Here is a 22,855-nt window from a genome sequence, read left to right as displayed (position 1 = left end):
ATTCCCTATGCTGTATTTTTCATCCTAGTGACTGATTTATTTTATTACTTGTGGTATGTACCTCTTAATCTCCTCACCTGTTTGCCCACTCCTCCCAACCCTCCTCTCTGGCTATGACCAGTTCTCTGTATTTATGAGTTTGTTTTTGTTTGTTCTTTTATTTTGTTTTTTAGATTCCTCATAGTAAGTGCAATCATAATGTTTGTCTTTCTTTGTCTGACTTGTTTTACTTAGCATGATACCTTCTGGGTTCATGCATGTTGTCACAAATGGCAAGATTTGATTCTTTTTTATGGCTAAGTAATATTCTATTGTATATATCTACCACATCTTCATTATCCATTTATCTATTGATGGACAGTTGGGTTGCTTCTGTATCTTGGCTGTTGTAAATAATGCTGAAATAAACATAGGTGTACAGATATTTTTTTAAATTAGTGTTTTAATTTTCCTCAGGTAAATACCTAGAAGTAGAATTACTGGATTGTATAATACTTCTATTTCTATTTTTATTTTTTCCTTTTCAAATTTTATTTAAATTCTAGTTAACATTGTAACCCAATATTTGATTCAGGAGTAGAATTCAGTGATTCATCACTTACACAACACCCAGTGCTCATCATAACAGGTGCCTCCTTAATGCCCAACCCCCATCTAGCCCATCCCCCCATCAACCCTCAGTGTATTCTGTATCCTTTAGAGTCTCTTATAGTTTGTTTCCCTTTCTCTTTTTTCCCTCTCCTATATTTTCATCTGTTTTGTTTTTAAATTCCATATATGAATGAAACCATATGGTATTTGTCTTTCTCTGATTGGCTGATTTCACTTAGCACAAGACATAGCTCCGTCTGTGTTGTTGCAAAATGGCAAGATTTCATTCTTTTTGATGGCTGAGTAATATTCCGTTGTATACATATACCACACCTTCTTTATCCATTCATCAGTCAGTGGACATTTGGGCTCTCTCCATAGTTTGGCTATTGATAATGCTGCTGTAAACATTGGGGTGCATGTACCCCTTCAAATCTGTATTTTTGTATCCTTTAGGTAAATACCCTGTAGTGCAATTGCTGCATCTTAAGATAGTTCTATTTTTAATTTTTTGAGGAATGTCCATACTCTTTTCCAGAGTGACTGCTCCAGTTTTCATTCCCACCATCAGTGCAAGAGAGTTTCTCTGCGTCCTCACCAACATGTGTTGTTTCTTGTGTTAATTTTAACCATTCTGACAGATATAAGGTACTATCTCATCATGGTTTTGATCTGTATTTCCCTGATGATGAGTGATGTTGATATATTTCCATATGTCTGTTAGACATCCATATGGATATCTTCTTTGGAAAAATATCTATTCACATCTTCTGCCTATTTCTTGACTAGGTTATTTGGGTTTTGAGTGTTGAGTTTGATAAGTTCTTTATAGATTTTGGGTACTAACCCCTTCTCAGATAGGTCATTTGCAGATATCCTCTTCCGGAGGTGACCTTTTAGTTTTGCTGATTGTTTCCTTCTCTGTGCAGAAGATTTTTATCTTGATGAGGTCCCAGTAGTTCATGTTGCTTTTGTTTCCCTTGCCTCTGGTGACATGTTTAATAAGTTGTTCCAGCCGAGGTCAAAGAGGTTGCTGCCTGTTTTCTCCTCTAGGATTTTGATGGTTTCCTGTTTCACATTTAGGTCTTTCATCCATTTGAATTTATTTTTGTGTATGGTGTAAGGAAGTGGTCCAGTTTCATTTTTCTATATATTGCTGTCCAGTTTTCCCAACATCATTTGTTGAAGGGACTGCATTTTTTTCCACTGGATATTCTTTCCTGCTTTGTTGAAGATTAGTTGACCATATAGCTGTGGGTCCATTTCTGGGCTTTCTATTCTGTTCCATTAATCTATATGTCAGTTTTTTTTTGCCAGTACCATACTGTCTTGATGACTACAGCTTTGTAATATGGCTTGAAGTCCAGAATCGTGATGCTTCCAGCTTCCCTTTTTTTTTTTTTTTTTTAAATGTGTTTATTTTTGAGAGAGCATGGGAAGGGGCAGAGAGAGAGAGAGAGGGAGAGAGAGAGAGGGGAGAGAGAGAATCCCAAGTAGGCTCTGTGCTGTCAGTGTGGAGCCACACTTAGGGCTCAGTCTCCTAAACCATGGGAACATAACCTGAGCCAAAATCAAGAGTTGGATGCTTAACCAACTGAGCCACCCAGGCATGCCTCCAGCTTTGCTTTTCTTTTTTAGGATTGCTTTGGCTATTCAGGGTCTTTTATGGTTCCATGCAAATTTTAGGATTGTTCATTCTAGCTCTGTGAAAAATGCTGGAGGTATTTTGATAGGGATTGCATTAAATGTGTGTTTTGCTTTGGGTAGTAACTACATTTTAATAGTGTGTGTTCTTCCAATCCATGAGCATGGGATGTTTTTCTATTTCTTTGTGTCCTCTTCAATTTCTTTCAAAAGTCTTCTATAGTTTTCAGAGTACAGATCTTTTAAACTCTTTGGTTAGGTTTATTCCTAGGTATCTTATGGTTTTTGGTGCAGTTGTAAATGGGGTCGATTCCTTGATTTCTTTTCCTGCTGCTTCATCATTGGTGTATAGAAATGCCAGATTTCTGTATGTTGATTTTATATCCTGTGACTTCGCTGAATTCATGTAGGAGTTCTAGTAATTTTTTGGTGGAACCTTTTGGGTTTCTGTGTAGAGTATCCTGTCATCTACAAATAGTGAAAGTTACTCTTCTTTTTTGTTGATTTGGATGCCTTTTATTTCTTTGGTTGTCTGATTGCTGAGGCTAAGACCTTCAGTACTATGTTAAATAACTATGGTGAGAGTAGACATCTCTGTCGTGTTTCTGACCTTAGGAGAAAAGCTCTCAGTTTTTCCCAATTGAGGACGATATTAGCTGTGCGTTTTTTGTACATTACCTTTATGATGTTGAGGTATGTTCTATCTGTCCGCACTTTGTTGAGGGTTTTTATCAAGAATGGATGCTGTATTTTGTCAAATGCTTTTTCTGCACCTATTGAGAGGATCATGGTTATAATCCTTTCTCTTATTAATGTGGTATATCACATTGGTTGATTTATAAATATTGTACTACCCTGCAGCCCAGGAATAAATCCCATTTGATTGTGGTAAATAATTCTTTAATGTACTATTGGATTCGATTTGCTTGTATCTTGTCGAGAATTTTTACATCCATGTTCGTCAAGAATATTGGCCTGTAATTCTCCTTTTTGTGGGGTCTTTGTCTGGTTTTGACTTCAAGGTAATGCTGGCCTCATAGAATGAGTTTGAAAGTTTTCCTTCCATTTGTATTTTTTGGAACAGTTTGAGAAGAATGGATATTAACTCTTCTTTAAATGTCTAGTAGAAAGATGGGGCGCCTGGGTGGCTTAGTTGGTTAAGCGTCCAACTTTCGCTCAGGTCATGATCTCGCGGTTCGTGGGTTCGAGCCCCGCATCGGGCTCTGTGCTGACTGCCAGCTCGGAGCCTGGATTCTGTTTCAGTCTGTGACTCCCTCTCTCTCTGACCCTCCCCTGCTCACGCTGTCTCTCTCTCTCCTAGAAATAAATAAAAATATTTCATAAATAAATAAATAAATAAATAAATAAATAAATGTCTAGTAGAAAGCCCCTGGGGAGCCATCTGACCCTGGACTCTTGTTGGGAGATTGTTGATTACTGATTCCGTTTCTTTGCCTGTTGAAATTTTATTTCTTTCTGGGGCACTTGGGTGGCTCAGTCAGTTAAGCATCCGACTTTGGCTCAGGTCATGATCTCACAGTTGTTGGGTTTGAGCCCCGCATTGGGCTCGGTGCTGACAGCTAGCTCAGAGCCAGGAGCCTGCTTCGGATTCTGTCTCCCTCTGTCTCTGACCCTCTCCTGCTCATGCTGTATCTCTCTCTCTCTCTCTCTCAGAAATAAATTAAAAAAAAAAGAAATTTTCTTTCTTTCTAAGTTTTGGTAGTGTGTGAGTTTCTAGGAATTTGTCCATTTCTTCCAGGTTGCACAGTTTGTTGGCAGATAATTTGTCATAATATTCTCTAATAATTGTATATCTGTGGTGTTGGTGTTGGTTGTGATCTCTCCTCCCTCATAGGTGATTTTATTTATTTGTGTCCTTTCTCTTTTCTTTTTGAAAAGTCTGGGTAGGGGTTTATCAATTTTGTTAATCTTTCAAAGAACCAGCTCATAGTTTCGTTGATCTGTTCTGCTGTTTTTGCTGTTGTTGTTTGTTTGCTTGTTCCCATATTGTTTATTTCTGCTATAATTTTTTATTTCCCTTCTGCTGACTTTAGGCTTATTTGCTGTTCCTTTTCTAGCTCCTTTAGGTATAAGGTATTTGAGACTTTTCTTGCTTCTTGAGATTGACACTTCTATTTTTAGTTTACTGTTTTCCACAAGGGCTGCACCAAATTGCCATTCCCACCAACAGTGTCTAAAAGTTCCCTTTTCTCCACATCCTTGCCAACACTTGTTTTGATACTAGCCATTCTGACAGGTGTGAGGTGATATCTCAGTGTGGTTTTGATTTGCATTTCCCTGATGATGATTGACGTTGAACATCACTATCAGTCTTTTTTTTCTTTTAAAGAGAGAGAGCATGAGCCAGGGAGAGGGGCAGAAGGAGAGAGAGAGAACCCAAGCGGGCGACAGCTCGGTGGCAGAGCCCAGTTTGGGGCTCGATCCCATGATCCTGGGATCATGATCTGAGCCAAACTCAAGAGTCAGACTCTCAACCAACAGGCGCCTTGCAATGTTAACCTTAATATTGTTTTTCTGTTGAACAGAAATTTTTTTTTTTATTAAATGTTTTATTTATTTCTAGGAGAGAGAGAGAGAGACAGCGTGAGCAGGGGAGGGTCAGAGAGAGAGGGAGTCACAGACTGAAACAGGATCCAGGCTCTGAGCCGGCAGTCAGCACAGAGCCCGACGCGGGGCTCGAACCCACGAACTGCGAGATCATGACCTGAGCGAAAGTCGGACGCTTAACCGACTATGCCACCCAGGCGCCCCGAACAGAAATTATTAATTCCAATGTAGTCCAGTATATCTATTTTTCCCTTTTTGTGTCTTGTTTAAGGGCTCTTTTATTGTCCTAAGGCATGAAGATATTCTCCTTTGCTTTCTTCTAAAACTTGTATTGTTTGACCTTTAAACTGACTTATTTGTTTTTGTTTGATGTAAGATAGAGGTCAGTATTATTTTTTCTCTGTTGGTATCTTCAAATTGACAATGCACTGTTAGTGAACGACCATCTTTTCCCTACTGAACTGTCACCTCTGTTATAAATTGTCTCTCATTATAGTTTTGATTTTTGAGTAAGGTTGAATTACTCATAATGCTTAATGTTTAATATCATTTGCACGTATTTCTCTGTGAAATGTCCATACTTTGACCTACTTTTTTTGGCCTGTCAGCCTTTTTCTTTTCAGTTTCTTGAAACCTTTTGTGTATTAGAGATGTTAGCCCTTTGTGATATAAATTGAAAAAAATATATATTTTTCCAGTTTATAATTTCTAGACCTTCCTTTTATCTCTTGTAATGGAAACTGGTTTCATTTACATGTCAAGAATGTCTGTGTTTTCTACATCCAGAAGGACTTTAAAATGGCCTTAATCCCTCTCCTTGCCATTTCACTGCAGAAGTACAGCTAGCTGTGCTCTCTGGATTCTATTTCACAGCATAGAGTTGAGATTGCTCTTGATCTCTTGTTCACATGATTGTACTTCTTCCCATCTCCGCTACCTTTGCAGAGTATGGTGGGACTTTGAAGATTTTATAGAAACCTAGTGTTTTCTTTCCATAGTTATACCTCCCCTCACACACAGCATTCAAATTCAGGTAGTTTGTGGACTATAAAAATATTTTCACATTCTTTCTAACAGAATGGAGCTTATTTCCAGGTCAACTCTTTTTCTTTCATATCATTCATCAAAAAATCCCATTAAAAAAGTACTGCATCATACAAAATTTTCAAAATTTAAAAGATATAAGTATAGGGGCACCTGGGTGGCTCAGTTGGTTAAATGTCCAACTCTTGGTTTCTACTAATGATCTCTCAGTTTCGTTAGTTCGAGCCCTGTGTCGGGCTCTGTGCTGACAGCACAGAGCCTGCTTGGGATTCTCTCTCTCCCTCTCTTTATGCCCCTCCCCCCTTGCACTGTCTCTGCCTCTCTCAAATAAATAAATAAACTTAAAAAAATTTATATATATAGAAATAAGAAAAGAGAAATAAATCATCCACAGTTCTAGCACCCAAAGAGAGACCCTGTTAATAATCTTGTCCCATGTCTTCCAGAACAAAGAGTGTGCGCAGTCTCACGTGATTCTGAACATTGGTCTGCCTCATTTGTTGTAGTGAGTATGGCTTTGCCGAGAAGGTGGTGGAGGGAATGTTCATCATCGTCAATTCCATCACCATCAAGATTCACTCCAAGGCCTTCCACGCTTCTTTTGAATTGTGGCAGCTCCAGGGCTACAGTGTCAACCCCAACTGGCAGCAGAGTGACCTCCGCCTCACCCGCATCACTGACCCCCGCCGAGGAGAGGTGACAGCCCTTGTATTGCAAGAGGACAGAATGGGGAGATTCTGAATAGGACTTATTTTTAAAGGATATTGTTCCTGCTTTGGGGATTTCCTCAGATATTTGCCCTATTCCTGTGAACCTAAGAGGCCCTTCTGTCCAGTGTTACTGCTGCCTCCTTTCCTCTCTTAGAGGTCTCTGTTCCACTTCATTCTATTGGTAGGATCCCAACTGAGAATGGTGGGGGTTTCTGCTTGGCCACTCTTTTCCTCCTTGGACTTCCTGCCTCTTGGTTAATTCATCCACAGAATTAAGGGATTTTACTCTCTCTCTTTCCAGGTTTTAACATTTAAGGAAATAACTTGGCAAACACTTCGGATTGAGGCAGATGCTACAGACAATGGTGATCAGGATCCAGTCACCACTCCATTGAGGCTTATTACCAACCAAGGCAGGATCCAAATAGCCCTCAAGAGAAGAGTGAGTACATTTTCTGCCCTCATGAAAATTTCTATCTTTTATTCTCCTAGACAGCCTGAGAGTTGGTGTTTTCTCTTTTTTGAATGTTACTGGCCCTAGGAATGACAACTGAAAGGGACAGGCCTGTAATTTAGTGTTGCGTAGAACATTTCTGTGAACATGTCCACCTTCTTGTCATCTTTATTCTGGAAACCACAGTTTTTATCCATACAGGGACACTGACCTAGACACCTAGCAGTTTACTTTTCTTGCTTCTTGTTAATCGCAGAAAACATTAGTAATTTTGTAAGAAATGGACTCTCCACAGTGTTTGCTGGTTTCCTTTCATGTTCTGGGGATTAAAAGCTGTTTCTGAAATTAACTGGGCAATAGCCACTTTGAGTTGGAATGATACCAGATGTTGAACCTCATGTACTGTGTGGTCCCTTCAGACCAAAGATTGCAATGTGGTAGCATCCAAGCTGATGTTCCTGTTGGATGACCTGCTCTGGGTGCTGACTGACTCACAGCTCAAGGCTATGATGAAGTATGCAGAGTCTCTGAGTGAGGCCATGGAGAAGTCAGCCCAGCAGAGAAAGAGCCTGGCCCCTGAGCCTGTACAGGTGAGAAGCAAAACAGATACTTTGGTGGGGCTAGGGAGTTGGTAGGCCATACCTAATTCATATCAACATAGGTAGAGTCTAGACTTTATTATGCTTATTTGGAGCATTTGTCATTTACTTTTAGATGTGCTTTTAGGCTTTGTTTGTGTGCCTGATTCATTCATTCATTCATTCATTCATTCATTCATTCTGTTTGGGTGCTTCCAGTGTGTTAGCATATTATATAGTGCTGGCCACTGGAAAGTGAGAGTAGAATAAGTTTTCACTGTCTTAAAATATGGACTAGCAACAAACTATTACAATATGATGTGGTAAATGCTGTATAAAGGTAGACACTGTGCCCTGACAGCACAGAGAAGAGGCATCTAACTGCACAGGCTGCAAAGGGGGATTTAAGAAAGACTTCCTGTAGGGGTGTTTTGGCATCACTCAGCTAAGTCCTGGTTGGGGGGCTGCGGATCAGAGTTTGGGGAGCAATTCAAACTCAGAACAGAACTCTGATGATCAACTAGACTAATTATAATTAGGCTTTTTGGAGTTTGTGTTATTTAGGCAGGACAGACCTACGTGAGCTACCAGCTGAACATTTATGAAAGGGAAGGGTCATCTTGCTAAATTGTGGTTTTCTTCAGACTGAACTAAAGCTTAAGAAAGCCTGTGAGAAGCTGCCTGGGTTTGGACTTCTTATTTTTCTCTCTGTCACATATAGATCACTCCACCGGCTCCTAGTGCCCAGCAGTCCTGGGCCCAGGCATTTGGTGGCAGCCAAGGCAGCACCAACAGCAGCAGCAGCCGCCTCAGCCAGTACTTTGAGAAATTTGATGTGAAAGAGTCCTCCTACCATCTGCTCATCTCCCGCCTGGACCTGCACATTTGTGATGATAGCCAGTCCCGAGAGCCAGGTACCCTGTTAGGCCTGAGCCTGGGCTGGGTGGTCCATCAGTGCCTTCAGCTCTGGACAAAGTTTTGGATTGAAGGTTCTTTTCAAGACACCGTGGAGCACTTTGGTTGGCGTCCCTGAATCACAGGCATTCCTTGAACCTCAGCTTCTGTGGCCTCTCTGTTTCTGTTGGTGTGAGGTAGTACTCTTTAGCCTTGAGGCAGCAGACTAGCCTGCAATACTTAATAAAATACAGGTGCCATGGCTCTCCCTAGACTTCACTATGTAAGAATCTTCAATGGTAGAGCTCAAGCATCGTGTACTTTCTTTTCTCTCCATTGTACCCTGGCCAGTGCTGACCATTGGTATAGGCTAGTAGGAAAGTAAATTCAGGCATAGGAAACCCCGGAATTTTTAGAGTTCTGAGTCGGTTTAAATAATTTTTATGTGTAAAATGCTCTCTTCCCAAGCAGAGAGGTTATGTTGTATTCTTGTCATGCTTTTATATTCATTAGGGCAGTTGGCATTACATACATACATGTTTTATTCAAAATGAAAAAGGAATCGACTCATTTTTTCTTCATGAGTCTTGGGGAAACCACTTAGCCTCTTGCTTAACTGTGAACTTGAGTTAAATCATATCTTACTCGTTTACCTCATTGGTTGTTGTCAGGCTCAGATGAAATTTGACCTTAATTATAGGCACATGCTCATTATTATTATTCCTTTGCTTCCTGTTCCTTTAATACTCTGTCTGTATTCCCTTTATACTCTCCTTTGCACCAGCTCTTGGCTTTAGATGCTTTCATTTGGTAGATTTTTCTTGTGCTGCTGTATCCTTTCTGAAGGTTATGTCTGCCTCTTTAACGACCCCTAGCCTCAGTTTCCTTGGGGGAACTTACCTTTTCTTCTTGGGGCACCAAGCAGCATTGTCTTTCTTGCTTTGCTATTCTGTAGTGTTGAAGTGACTTCAGTCCCTGTCTACTCCCACTCTGAGAGAGCCGAAAGCAGCAGTGACAACATAAAGATTGCTTTTGTGACCACAAGAAATAAATTGCTCACTGGTTAGCCACCCACTTATTTTGGAAGTTCTTTGCTAAAACGATTATTATTTTGTTTGGTTGTTTCTTTCAAGTGCTACTATAAGGGGGCTTTGGGCTTTTTTCTCATTTTGTCTTGAATCTTTTTAGAGGTCTTTGTTAAAAGTGTATTATTGAGGGGCACCTGGGTGGCTTAGTCGGTTAAGCGTCCGACTTTCACTTGGGTCATGATCTCGCGTTCGTGGGTTTGAGCCCCGCGTCGGGCTCTGTGCTGACTGCCAGCTCAGAGCCTGGAGCCTGTTTCAGTCTGTGACTCCCTCTCTCTGACCCTCCCCTGTTCACGCTGTCTCTCTCTCTCTCCTAGAAATAAATAAAAACATTAAAAAAAAAATTTTAAAAAAAAAATAAAAGTGTATTATTGAGAATTTCACCTGCTTGCTTGATGAGGAGTATTTAGCCCTATCGTCTTCATGTGGCAAGGTCCCATACTCCACGCTAAGATGTAAATGACTAGCCTCCCCTGCACTGCAGTCCCTATGTATGTATGTATGTATGTATGTATGTATGTGTGTATATGTAGCTAGCCAGCCAGCCAGCCAGCCAGCTAGCTAGCTAAATTAATCTATTTGCTGGAATTTAAGAACTTTTTGGATGAGATATTTTTAGATAGGGAGAAAACGCCCAACCTGCCATACTCAGGTGTGGTGTATGAGTCTTTAAAGGAGCAAAGAACAGAATGAGTTCTTGTGAATTTGACTCTTCTCCAGGGATTTGGGGAGAAAAGGGAAGGGAGAACTGGTGGCACAGGAAGCACTCTAAGATTCTCTGGAACTGTTCTATCCATTCTGCAGCCACATATGACTACTGTTAGCTGATCCAAATTGAGACAGGCTACAAGTGTAATATACATTTGGGATTTTGAAGATACAGTAGAATAAAAGAGTATAGAATACTTTGATAATTATTTCATATTGATAGTATGTTGAAATGATAATAAATTATATTGGTTTAAGTTGCATGTATTATTAAAATTAATTTCACTTTTTTAAAAAACTTTTTTTCATGTGGCTACTAGAAAATTTAAAATTATTTTTGTGGCTCACATTATATTTCTGTTGGAGAACATTGTTCTTGAACTCTCTATCCAGTATGGTAGTCAATAGCCACATGTGTCTGTTAAAAATAAAATAAAATAAAATGAAAAATTCAGTTCCTCATTTGCACCAGCCACATTTTAAGTACTCAGTATAATCTAAGACCATAAAAGTATTCATCATCACAGAAAATTCTTTTGGAGAGTGCTGCTCTAGAGGCTTCTTGAAGGCTACATCTACCTGCTTTTTTCATTAGGGGACATGAGTGCCTGGGATGTTGGGCTCTTGAGTAACATTCTTATCTATTCTTTGGTATTAGAGGTGAAATTATTGGGAACTGGGTAGGTCTTGGGTATAGCTTGGCTTGAGGTGGGGCAGCACTATCTCTTAAAATCCAACTGGAGCAGCTTATACTCCAGCCTTCAGAGAAAAGGTTAGTGTTGACGGGGAAAAGAGTGTCACCTGCTTTTTAATTTTTTTTTTTTTTTTTTTACTTTTGGGAGAATGCAGGCAGGGGAGGGGTAGAGAGAGGGGAACAAAGGATCCAAAGTGGGCTTTGTGCTGACAGGCTGGCAGCAGTGAGCCCAGCGTGTGGCTTGAACTCATGAACCATGAGACCATGACCTGAAGGAAGCTCAGCTGATTGAGCCACTCAGGTGCCCCTCACTTGCTTCTTTTTAAATCTTTGTCCCCTGGATGAGGCCTATGAGCCAAAACTTTCTTTATCTCTCTTAAGGCTAAAGATCCCACAGCTCACCGGAGAACTTTAGTCATTTAGGGACACTATTTATCATTTATCCCATATCTGATTATGTATTTACAATTAAATATGTTGGTGATTGGTAATTATATTTGATTTTGATTTCAATTCTAGACCCTATTTTAATATGCTCAGTCTATGTAGTTTATTGTCTTTTTATGTCTAAATAACTCCAGCGGACAAAGGGAGCATTGCTGTGAAACCCTCTCCCTCCAGTACCTTGGGCATGCATTTTTAACAGGGACGGTATCACCCAGCAGCAGATGAATATTGTTTCTTTTCTTTTAAGCAGCCTTATTGAGATCTAATTCACATATGCAATTTACCCACTTAGAATATACAGTAGGGGTTTTTAGTATATTTATAGGGTTGTGTAGTCGTCACTACAGTCTAATTGTAGAACATTTTTGCCCTCCTTGAAAGAAATCATGTACCCATTAGCTGTCTCTTCCCGTTTTGCAACTCTAAGCAACCACTGATGTACTTTCTCTCTTGATTTTTGCCTATTCTTGGCATTATAAGTTGGTTCCTTGGTGAAGTGTGGGGGTGGAAAAAAATCTTAGCTACAACACTGGTTTGTGCCCTTCCAAAGCTTAAGCCTGCATGACAAAACTTTAGTCCTTGGTATTTAATTTCTTTCTTTGGGTTTTCTTATATATCACCTGAGGAGCACTGACAGTGAGTTCATGGAAGATACACAACATATGGAAGATCAGGCTAGAAACTATGGTGAATAGATGGCTGTGATTAGAGGTCTTTCTACCAACCGATTGCTTAATCTCAAAGTCATATGGTAAAAGGTGGCCTGCACATGCTTGTTGGCTGCTGTTGGCTGCCTTGTCAGTCTTGTTTCTTTTTGTGCCTCAGTGCTTTTGTGGTTTGAACTTTAAGAATTAAATAGGGGGGTGTGGATGGCTTAGTCGGTTGGGCATCCAACTTCCTCTCTTGTCATGACCTCACAGTTTGTGGGTTTGAGTCCTTCGTGGGGCTCTGCTGACAGCTCAGAGCCTGGAGCCTGCTTCAGATTCTGTGTCTCCCTCTCTACCCCTTCCCTAGTCATTCTCTGTGTCTCTCTCAAAGATTAATAAAAAATGTTAAAAAAGGAAATAAAAAGTTTATATTTTAAAATTATTATTAACATTTTAAATATTTATTTTTGAGAGAGAGAGAGAGATAGAGAGCCAGCGGGGAGGGACACCGAGAGGGAATGAGAGAGAGAATCCCAAGCAGGCTTTGTGTTGTCAGTGCAGAGCCTGATGTGGGGGCTCAAACCTATGAACTGTGAGATCATGCATGACCTGAGCTGAAATCAACTGACTGAGCCACCCATGCACCCCTATATTTTATTATTTAATTCTACAAGTTATTCAGCAAATCATGAATTAAGTGCTGAAAAGAAAAAATATTGACCCAATCTGATGAATACATAGCAGCTAGTTAAGCTAAAAGTTTTCTTCTTATATCAAGCAAAAGTTAAAAGTTAAGTTTTCTAAGGGGTGCCCGGCTGGCTTCAGTAGGTAGAGCATATGATTCTTGATCTCAGGGTTTAAAAAAAAATTTTTTTTAAATGTCTTATTTATTTCTGAGAGAGAGAAAGAGAGAGACAGCGTGAGCAGGGGAGGGTCAGAGAGAGAGGGAAATACAGAATCTGAAACAGGCTCCAGGCTCTGAGCTAGCTGTCAGCACAGAGCCCGACACAGGGCTTGAACCCACGAACCATGAGATCGTGACCTGAGCCAAAGTCAGACGCTTAACCGACTGAGCCACCCAGGTGCCCCACTGATCTCAGGGTTTTGAGGAGATTTCTTCCATTTCATCATTTTGGCTAGGGTTCTTTCTGTTTTAAATTTTAAATGCTTGTTCTGTGCTCTGTACTTCTGAATACTGCCATATTAAAAAGGCTCATACACTGTCCAGGGCCTGGCTGTTCAGGAGGTATTTTTTTTTTAATTAAAAAAAATTTTTTTAATGTTTTATTTATTTCTGAGAGAGAGAGAGAGACAGCATGAACAGGGGAGGGTCAGAGAGAGAGGGAGACACAGAATCCGAAGCAGGCTCCAGGCTCTGAGCTAGCTGTCAGCACAGAGCCTGACGCGGGGCTTGAACCCACAACTGTGAGATTGTGACCTGAGCCAAAGTCGGACGCTTAACCAACTGAGCCATTCAGGTGCCCCCAGGAGGTGTTTTTTGAAAGGTGTCACTTGGTCTCTCTTGTCACTTTGGTTATTTTATTTCTCTACTCGTAGTGGTGTTTTGGACTCTCCATCATGTGTGCTTTGGGTTTGTTCCTTGAAGTAGCCCGGGAAAGGAAAACAAACAGGAACGAGAACATGCAAACACACAAACAAATCAAACAAACAAGCAAACAGACCAAAAAAAAAAAACAAAACCCCAAAACAAAGGACCGTCTAAAAACATGAAACCAGAAATCTCGCTACAAATAAAGAGCAGCGTGGAGGCAGTGCTGGTGGAAGAGCATAATACATATTACAAAGAGAAATGACAGGGGTGGGGAGAAAGAGAAAATGAACATTGACCAGGCAGAGAGACTAAAAGGCTTATTCCAGAGAGAGAAAAAGGAGAATACAGAAGGAGCTGAGGAGAAAGAAACGAAGACAGTGTTACCCAGAGAAACTATATGGCCTGATTATTCCAGAGAGAGAGAAAGGAAAGGAAAGAAGGAGGTATAGCACATGCATCAAGAGGATGGATTAAATATGTCTGTCTAAGCAAACCAATAACCAGCACAGCCAGCCTAGAGGAGGGAAGAGATAAGTAGAAAAGGAGGAATGTATCTGAATAACAAGAATTGACCTAGAGTTAATCCAGGCAAGGCAGCAGTGCTGGTCCTGGGGGAGGGGCCATCTGTTTCCGCAGCGTCTATCCAGCTCCCATATGTAAGTAGCTCCCCAGCACGGATTTGGGGTAGGTGGGCCCTGCCTCTGCTGTGGGACCCATGGACCAATGCCTGAGGTGGTTGTGGGGAGACAGATGGTGATCCCCCTTCCCCTGATCCCTTCTCCATGGACACGTGTCCCAAATCACTCCTTTGGATCCGTTCTCAGGTGGGCCATCTCCTATGCCACATGCCCAGCCGGGGCTCTCACTCCGTGTGTGTTAATCATGCCGCCGGAAATGTAATACCACTAGCCACAGCACTTCAGGGCAGGGGACTGGTTCTTCCTGATGCCCAGTGTGCCCCTGGGGTACCACTGATCCCCTCGTCCCCAGGTGGGGGAACAGGCCAACCAGCCACAGTCCAAAGAAAGCCCTGCAATTAGAGATGGGATCTCTCTCTGAAAGCTCTGCAGTTAGAGATGGTATGATAGGATCCCTTTCTGTCGGGGTCTGAGGTTTTTCTCTTGTCCAGATACCATTCTGTAGTTCCCCAGCCACTCTTTTTCTTTCTCTCTGCAGAAGGGGATTCCTTCCCTCCATGCCTCCATGTCCCAGCCCGTTTTTATCTCCCCCAGTTCGCAGTCACACACCTTTGAGGCTGACTTCGTAGTAGATACCCTCTCTTTTCCTCCCCAGACTCTCGGGGTTCAGAGTCCTTTGGCTTCAGCCCTTCTGTGTTTGAGAGATGTGGGTGGGAAGTACGGAGCCCCCTACTTCTCCGCCATGTTGAACCAACTCTTGACCTCAGGGTTTTGAGTTCAAGCTCCATGTTGGTCATAGAGCTTACTTTAAAGTTAAAGTTCACCGAAATTAACTTTTAAGAAACTTATTTAAATTTTTCAGTTTTTGCTAAAAAATACTTTTGGATAATTAAAAATTTGATTATTTGATTATATTGCTGTTATGTGTTTCTCTAAATTGCTAATTAATTGTATAATTTTATACATTATAATTTATATAAGAAATACATTTCATTACAGGGTTTGCTGCAAATATGGTTATTTATTTTTAAGTTTAAGTTTATTTATTCATCTGAGAGAGAGTAAGCACGTTCAAGCCGGGGAAGGGCAGAGAGAGAAAAGAGAGAATCCCAAGCAGGCTCTGTACTAGCAGATGTGGAACTTGAACCCATGAACCATGAGATCATGACCTGAGCCAAAGTCAGATGCTTAACCGACTGAGCCACCCAGGTGCCCCAGCAAATACAGTTTTAAAGTTGTTGAAAATTAATAGCTATAAGTTTTTAAATTTAACTTTTAATTTAAGAGAATTATTTAGTCTTTCTTAACCCTGTATTGAACAATAAGAGTAAACTTTATACTTATTCTTTTTATGTATAAAGCCCAGACATACACTACATAAACCGATATATAGTATACCTGTGGCATGAAGATTTTATGGAGAAGGGGGCAATTTGGGGGAAAAAATGTCTAAATAAGCTCTTTAGAGATAGTAATAATAAACAAAAAGATTGAGAAACAGAAACATGAGTATAGGATGGTGATTAATCCAGAACTTGGGGTGGTAAAATCTAGATTGAATGGAAATGACCTTCCTGGTTGTTGGTGTATCAGCTTATACCTAGAGGATCCCATAGTATTTCCCTTCACCCTAATAAGAAATAGGATAGAATGTAGAACATAGAAAGGTAGGTCATATAATATGATATATAGGAGAAATAGTTCCTACTCTAACTACTCTGCTAACAGTTCTTAGAGTATAGTTGGAGAGATAAAGTAGAAATAGGGAAAGTTTATTCATTTAGTAAGAATTAGATGTAAATTCAAGGTAAACATAATACATTATTTGACTTAATGCTAAAAATTCCAATGAACTTACAGTATCTTGTATGTATATTTTACAGTGTCCTTGTTAGCCCAGTGTTTTAGTGTTCCATGGTACCTTAGGTACTTTAGAATGTACAGTAATTAATGATTGCTTAATAAACTCTGGGGCCAGGATATAAACGGAAATAATGGGGGTTTTGTTTTGGAAGGCATTTGGCTTATGCCTCTCCAGGTATTGTGCTGAGGAACATCATTGTTAGGGTTGGGGGAACCAGTCTTACCTTTGGGGTAAGGGTTTTAGAGTGTGTCTGAGGAAGACCTAGGATTGTAATTCTGAATCCTGAGTTTTTCAGTTTCTTTTGCCTTTCTGGAAATCTGGCAGCCACTTACAGAGATAATGGAATATACATTTTTTGGATCTTGTCCGTTGACTTTTATAAATCAAAAGAAGAGGGCTTCCATTTGTAGCAACATGGATGGAACTCGAGGTTGTTATGCTGAGCGAAATAAGTCAGGCAGAGAAAGACAGATACCATATGTTTTCACTTATAAGTGGATCAGGAGAAACTTAACAGAGGACCACAAGGGAGAAGGGGGAAAAATAGTTGGGGAGCAGGAGGGAGGGAAACCATGAGAGACTCTTGAATACTGAGAATAAATTGAGGACTGATTGGGGTGGGAGAGAGGGGAAGGGGGGTGATGGGCATGGAGGAGGACACTTGCTGGGATGAGCACTGGATGTTATATGAAAGAGAAAAAAAAAAGAAAGAAAGAAGAGGGCCTCAGCCTTGCAAATCACCAGTCCTCATGATCTTTCAGTTGCACTTATGTATCAACCAGGCTTTGTAACTGATCCCCAAGAGAGCTTTTAAGTACTTCAAGTGGTGTTTAGTCTTCTTTGTTTCTTCTGCCACTGTTCATCTTTATTTTTCTTTTATAGGTGTGTCTGCCAACAGACTCATGGGTGGTGCAATGCAGCTTACCTTCCGCAAGATGGCATTTGACTATTACCCCTTCCACTGGGCAGGTAGGACAATTCTGAATGGTAGCAGTCCTAGTGTGGCCCAGCCACACACATACTGAGGACAGATTCCTGGGTTCATCTCTGACTGCCCAGCAGGCGGGTGCCAGGAATTGCAGCTCGGAGAGGCGTTGGGAATGGCCCCTATTCCAGAAGACATCTTCTGGAAACTTGCAGGGTCTACTATTGATTATTCTTTAATCAGTGATGGGAAGAAGTAAGAGAGGCAGTGCTTGAGATTTTGCTTTTGACTCTTTGCTCTTCCCCTACTTCCACTAGTTTTAGAGCCTCTCTAATATTTAATGGTCAAAGATGGTAACAGTCAGCAGCTGGCCTTTAGGGAACCTCAGGGAAAAATCACACATGAAATCCAGAAGAACTTGAGTTGTTCTCACTAGATAATTTTTACTTATCCCAGAGAAATCTGCATTGGGGTAAGGGATCAGATTCTGAACTATGACTATACCAATGGAAGGGAAAAGTTGGAATGTTGGATCATGATCTTGGACTAAAATCTTGCTTCTGTGTTGCATAGGTGACAGCTGCAAACATTGGGTACGGCACTGTGAGGCCATGGAGACCCGAGGCCAGTGGGCCCAGAAGCTGGTGATGGAATTTCAGAGTAAAATGGAGAAGTGGCATGAAGAGACAGGTCTCAAACCACCCTGGAACCTGGGGGTGGACTCTCCCTTCCGGAAGAAAGCAGGTAGGTTACAAAGAGCTGGAGTACACCTATTGCTTAGCCTCTTGCTATTTACCTTTGAATATCCAGTGAAGATAAAGCACTGGACTAGGTAATTATCCCAACCTCATCCCATGGAGAGATATCAGTGAATGTTTTTCTTTACAGAGTCCTAGTTGTCTTCAGGAATAGCTGCGGTGTGGAAGAGAGGCTGTTACCTCCTTTATTCAGTAGGCTGTTGCCTTGCTTTTAAGGAGAGGACCATTTTTGAGTTCCTTCCAGGCACTAGACAGTGTTAAGCTCTCTTTTCTACATATAGCCTTAAAGATCTTAGGATTTTTACTTTCCTAATTCTATTAATAATGAGAGTTAAATGTACCCGATTATCATTCTTACCTTCTTGTTTTTACCTAGATTCTCTCTCTAGTCCTCGAAAGAACCCCCTTGAGAGAAGCCCCTCTCAGGGCCGACAGGCTGCTTTTCGTCCTCCAGCATGGAATCGCTTACGCTCTAGCTGCATGGTAATACGGGTGGATGACTTGGACATCCACCAGGTGAGAAGCCCAGGACACAGGGACACATGGTTGGAAAGGGGTTGAGCCGTTCATTTGGAGGGCAACAGGTGTGAACGAGATTGTGGAATTCAGAGGCTGCTTCCCTCACTTCTGAGTGATTGATAAGTTGGTCTGTTTCTTTCTGAGCATGGCTGCTGAGATCAGGACCTGGGATTCCCCCAGTTTCCTCTGAATACCCTACTTCAAACCTTCCCCTGAGAGAAATGAACTTGCAGATGGTTTTAGGCAGGTGTGAAAATGCCTACAACATGTGTAAAAAGCATTCTCCCTGTGACAGACTTCAGAAGGGTTGTGGTGGCTTTATACAACAGGAAATTGAGGAAATTCTATTCTGGATGCTGTACAGGTTCTAACAGCACCTTGTGTGTGATTGTGTAGGTTTCTACAGCTGGACAGCCAAGTAAGAAGCCATCTACACTTCTTTCCTGCAGTCGGAAACTTCACAACCTACCCACTCAGGTCTCTGCCATTCATATTGAGTTCACAGAGTATTACTTCCCTGATAATCAGGAGCTTCCAGGTAAGCATCTCATCTGCTCACATCTTACTGTGTGCTCTTGCTCTTCACATTGCCAGCCTTGGGGCCATGACTTATATTCTTATTTGATGTTAAGAATTATAGGTGTTTGAGTCAGTTGAGCACACCTTTGTTAAAAACTCTGCCTTGTACAAGTATGCATCTTTGCTTTCTTCATAGTAAAATGAATATTAGCTGGTAAGTAAGGGTCAAGGTGCTACTTTGTACATGGCGATTCTTTTTTTCTCTGCTTTCCAGTTCCCTGTCCCAATCTCTACATTCAGTTAAATGGCCTGACATTTACTGTGGATACTGTCAGCTTGCTCTGGGGAAACCTCTTCTGCCTGGATTTATACCGCAGCTTGGAGCAGTTCAAAGCTATCTACAAGCTGGAAGATTCAAGCCAGAAAGATGAACACTTGGATATCCGACTGGATGCCTTCTGGTTGAAGGTAGGGCAGAGTGGGAGTTCTTTCCCTGTTGGCAGCCATCACTGCATTTCTCCATGGCTATAATCCAGGGTTCTGCTCTGCCCCTTTGATAGAAGAAAAACAGTGTCACACCCCAAATAGTCTTTCATGTGTGTATCGATGGCAGGTTGCAGAGCTACTCAGATGTCCATTCTGAATCGGGTTTCGTTTTCTCTCTGAAGGTGAGCTTCCCGCTGGAGAAGAGAGAGCAGGCTGGGTTGCATCGTCCTCAGGCCCTTGTCTTTTCTGCATCAGGCATGACTGCCACCAATACGCGTCATGCCCCACATTGTAGTTGTCTAGACCTCCAGAGTCTCTTCCGAGGTTTTGCGGCTGCTGAGTTCTTTCATTCCAATTATGGTCACTTTCCCAAGGTTCCGGGTGGCTTTAGCCTTCTGCACATGCTTTTCTTACATCATGCTTTCCAGATGGATTCCCACCTTCCTCAGCCTAGTACCCTCCCTCCCCAGAGGCCTAAGGCTTCCCAGGATCTCTGGTCCATCCACTGCTCCCAGATCTCCTTGGACTTTGAGGGAACAGAGAACTTCAAAGGCCATACCTTGAATTTTGTGGCTCCCTTCCCCTTGTCCATTTGGGCCTGCCTACCCCTCCGCTGGCAGCAAGATCAGGCACGGAAGCTCCTTTTGGCCACAGAAGGGAGGCTGAAACCATCAGCTAGCTTTGGCAGTCCTGTCCAGTCTGAGGCCCTTGCCCCTGACACTGTGTCCCATCAGAGGTCAAAGACTGAGCATGATTTGAAAAGCCTGTCAGGCCTTACGGAAGTCATGGATGTTTTGCGAGAAGGCAGCAGTAGTGTGGACAACAAAGGGCCTCTGACTGAGCTCGAGGACGCAGCAGATGTTCACATGCTTGTACACTCCCCTGCACATGTCCGTGTGAGGCTTGACCATTACCAATACCTGGCTCTGCTGCGCCTGAAGGAGGTGCTACAGGGTCTTCAAGAACAACTAACTAAGGATACAGAGGCCATGACTGGCTCTCCCCTGCAGGACCAGACAGCTTGCATTGGGGTCCTCTTCCCCAGTGCTGAGGTGGCTTTGCTCATGCATCCTGCCCCTGGGACTGTCGAAGCTGACTCTGCAGGTTCAGATACCACCAGCCTCATAGATTCAGAGTTGTCTCCTTCAGAGGATAGGGAGCTGAAGTCTGATGCCTCTTCAGACCAGGGCCCAGCCAGCCCTGAGAAGGTTCTGGAGGATAGTGGCATTGAAAATCTGGATGCATCCCAGGATAGGCCATTGCCTCTCCATAGCAATGGGGAGCTACAGGATTCAGATCCTCTTGCACAGCAGGAGGCAGGGAAGGGCCATGAGGCAGTCGATTCCTTACAGGCCAAGAGACTGAGCAGAGCTCAAGCATCTACCTCACCGGCTGTGTCGAAGCCCCCAGGTGGCAGGGATACCGCTGTGAATGGACAGGCTGAGCTCATCCCCTTGAAGAACATTGAGGGAGAATTGTCAAGTGCTATTCACATGACCAAGGATGCCACAAAAGAGGCTCTACATGCCACTATGGACCTCACCAAGGAAGCTGTGTCCCTGACTAAGGATGCCTTCAGTCTGGGCAGAGACCGAATGACCTCCACCATGCACAAGATGTTGTCCCTGCCCCCAGCCAAGTGAGTGGTTCTCTGCCTCCTTCATTCACCTTGTTTCTTCCTCCTAGCTCTGGTCATTGGGCTAAGGCCTCCGGCTGTGTATACTTTTAGATTGGGAAGCACCATCTAGTCCAGGACAACACATAGCATGGCCTCTTTCATGCGGCAAAGCCTTTAGTTTTCAGTGCTCCCTGCAGGGCAGTGGAGGAGTTTTCAGGCTCCTGAGAGGATACAGGTACACTAACTGGAGATACATACTTTCAGGACTACGTCTAATTCTGTGATAGAGGAAAAGCCAGAAATTGGATTTTCACATGCCTCCATGTATCTTAGCCTATTCTTGGGGAGTTTTCAACTCATCATTTATTACCTCATAGGCTCTTCCCTCCTCTTTCACTGAGTCACTATTATTGATACAGATAGGCTCTCTGAGAATAATAATAATAATAATAATAATAATATCTGGCATCTGCATGATATTTTATTCTTTTTAGTGGTCTTTGATATAGTATTTTGTTTGATTTGATCCCCACAGCAGCCCCATGAGATAGCTACAGAAATTTGTATCCTCAGTTTATAGCTGAGGAAACTGAAGTTTCAGAAATGATGAGCCTATGGATCCTGTATCTTGTAAATAGAAGAACTGGGGCTTTGGATTTGCTTTCTGGTATACTTTATCAATGTCTGCCAGAGTTAGAGAAGGAAGAATTTCATCTATTTCATCTGCTTATTCAACAAAATTTTTTTGAGCCCTGACTTTGTCCCCAGCTCTGTGTTAGGCACTGAAGATACAGTAGGGAATAAGCAGAAAAACACAGAAATGCCCACTCAGAAGAGTGGAAAGGTGTGGAGTTTTCCATGGGTGCTTTGTGGTTTTGGGAAAGATGATGAAAGCTATGGGAAATCTTTGTTGGGATGTTTTGTGGTTTGCGGATCATGGTTTGAAAATCAGTGGTTTTAGAGCTTTGCCTAAGTGGATCGTGGGTGTAAGTGGGGCTCTAAGCAATGCCAGTGTTAGTTCTCCTAGGCACAGATGGCCTGGGAGGAAGGAAAAGGGAGACCTTACAGGGATAAAAGATAACACTAATACTAGGCAGTCTTTATTGAGTGCTCTTTATGCGTCGGGCACGGTCCTGATACTTACAATATTAATCCATTAATCCCGTACGACCCTGAAGGCAGGTACTAATATCAGTCCCCCTTTTACAGATGAGGAAACTGAGGCTTAGAGAAGTAAGAAACTTGCTCAAGATCACACAACTTGTGAGTGGTGGGGCAAGGATTGAAAACCGGGGCTCCCAGGAACCAAATGTGCTGCCTTTTCTTTCTTTCTTTCTTTTTTTTTTTTTTGAATTTTCTTCANAACTATATTTATTCTTCCTATCCATGAGCATGGAATGTTTTTCCATTTCTTTGTGTCTTCTTCAATTTCCTTCATAAGTTTTCTATAGTTTTCATCATACAGATCTCTTGTATCCTTGGTTAGGTTTATTCCTAGGTATTTTATGGGTTTTTTTGTGCAATTATGAATGGGATCAGTTTCTTGTGTGCTGCTTTTTCTAAATGGAGAAGTGTAAGGGTGACAGGAAATGAGGAGAGGTGGTAAAGAGAAAAGAAAGGTGTGTGTGACCCCAGCCTTTTTTGAAACACCAACCTTAACTTCCTGACTGCCCAGTCCCGTGGCCTCTTCTCAGTCCTCCCTCTCCTCGACTCCCTGTGGCAGCCAGCCCTGCGGACATCCTGAATGCCTGTGGCCCTGTCCAGCTACTGGCACTTCTCAGAAGGAGTCTTGTCTTTTTCCCTGGCTGCTCTCTTCTTCCTTTTATCCTATAAACTCAGCTGTTCACAGCACTACACTGTCTTTTTTTATTTATTTTTTATTTATTTCTAGGAGAGAGAGAGAGAGAGAGAG

General features: G+C 42.0%; 1 protein-coding gene across 1 annotated transcript in view; it reads left to right on the top strand.

Annotated features, from left to right (window-relative positions):
- Positions 1 to 22,855, top strand: part of BLTP3A (bridge-like lipid transfer protein family member 3A) — a 73,403-nt gene that overhangs the window by 36,186 nt on the left and 14,362 nt on the right. Inside the window, exons 5-14 of the mRNA XM_077754936.1 lie at positions 6,354 to 6,543; positions 6,859 to 6,999; positions 7,431 to 7,601; positions 8,311 to 8,503; positions 17,001 to 17,087; positions 17,617 to 17,787; positions 18,178 to 18,317; positions 18,717 to 18,858; positions 19,114 to 19,307; positions 19,508 to 20,964. Coding sequence (XP_077611062.1) covers positions 6,354 to 6,543; positions 6,859 to 6,999; positions 7,431 to 7,601; positions 8,311 to 8,503; positions 17,001 to 17,087; positions 17,617 to 17,787; positions 18,178 to 18,317; positions 18,717 to 18,858; positions 19,114 to 19,307; positions 19,508 to 20,964 — 2,886 coding nt within the window. The remainder of the gene's footprint in view (positions 1 to 6,353; positions 6,544 to 6,858; positions 7,000 to 7,430; positions 7,602 to 8,310; positions 8,504 to 17,000; positions 17,088 to 17,616; positions 17,788 to 18,177; positions 18,318 to 18,716; positions 18,859 to 19,113; positions 19,308 to 19,507; positions 20,965 to 22,855) is intronic.

This window comes from Crocuta crocuta, unplaced genomic scaffold, assembly GCF_008692635.1.
Source record: "Crocuta crocuta isolate KB4526 unplaced genomic scaffold, BGI_CrCroc_1.0 scaffold132, whole genome shotgun sequence".
NCBI classification, from domain to species: Eukaryota; Metazoa; Chordata; class Mammalia; order Carnivora; family Hyaenidae; genus Crocuta; species Crocuta crocuta.
Note: the sequence above shows the minus strand (reverse complement) of the source record. Positions and strands in the feature narration are given on the sequence as shown.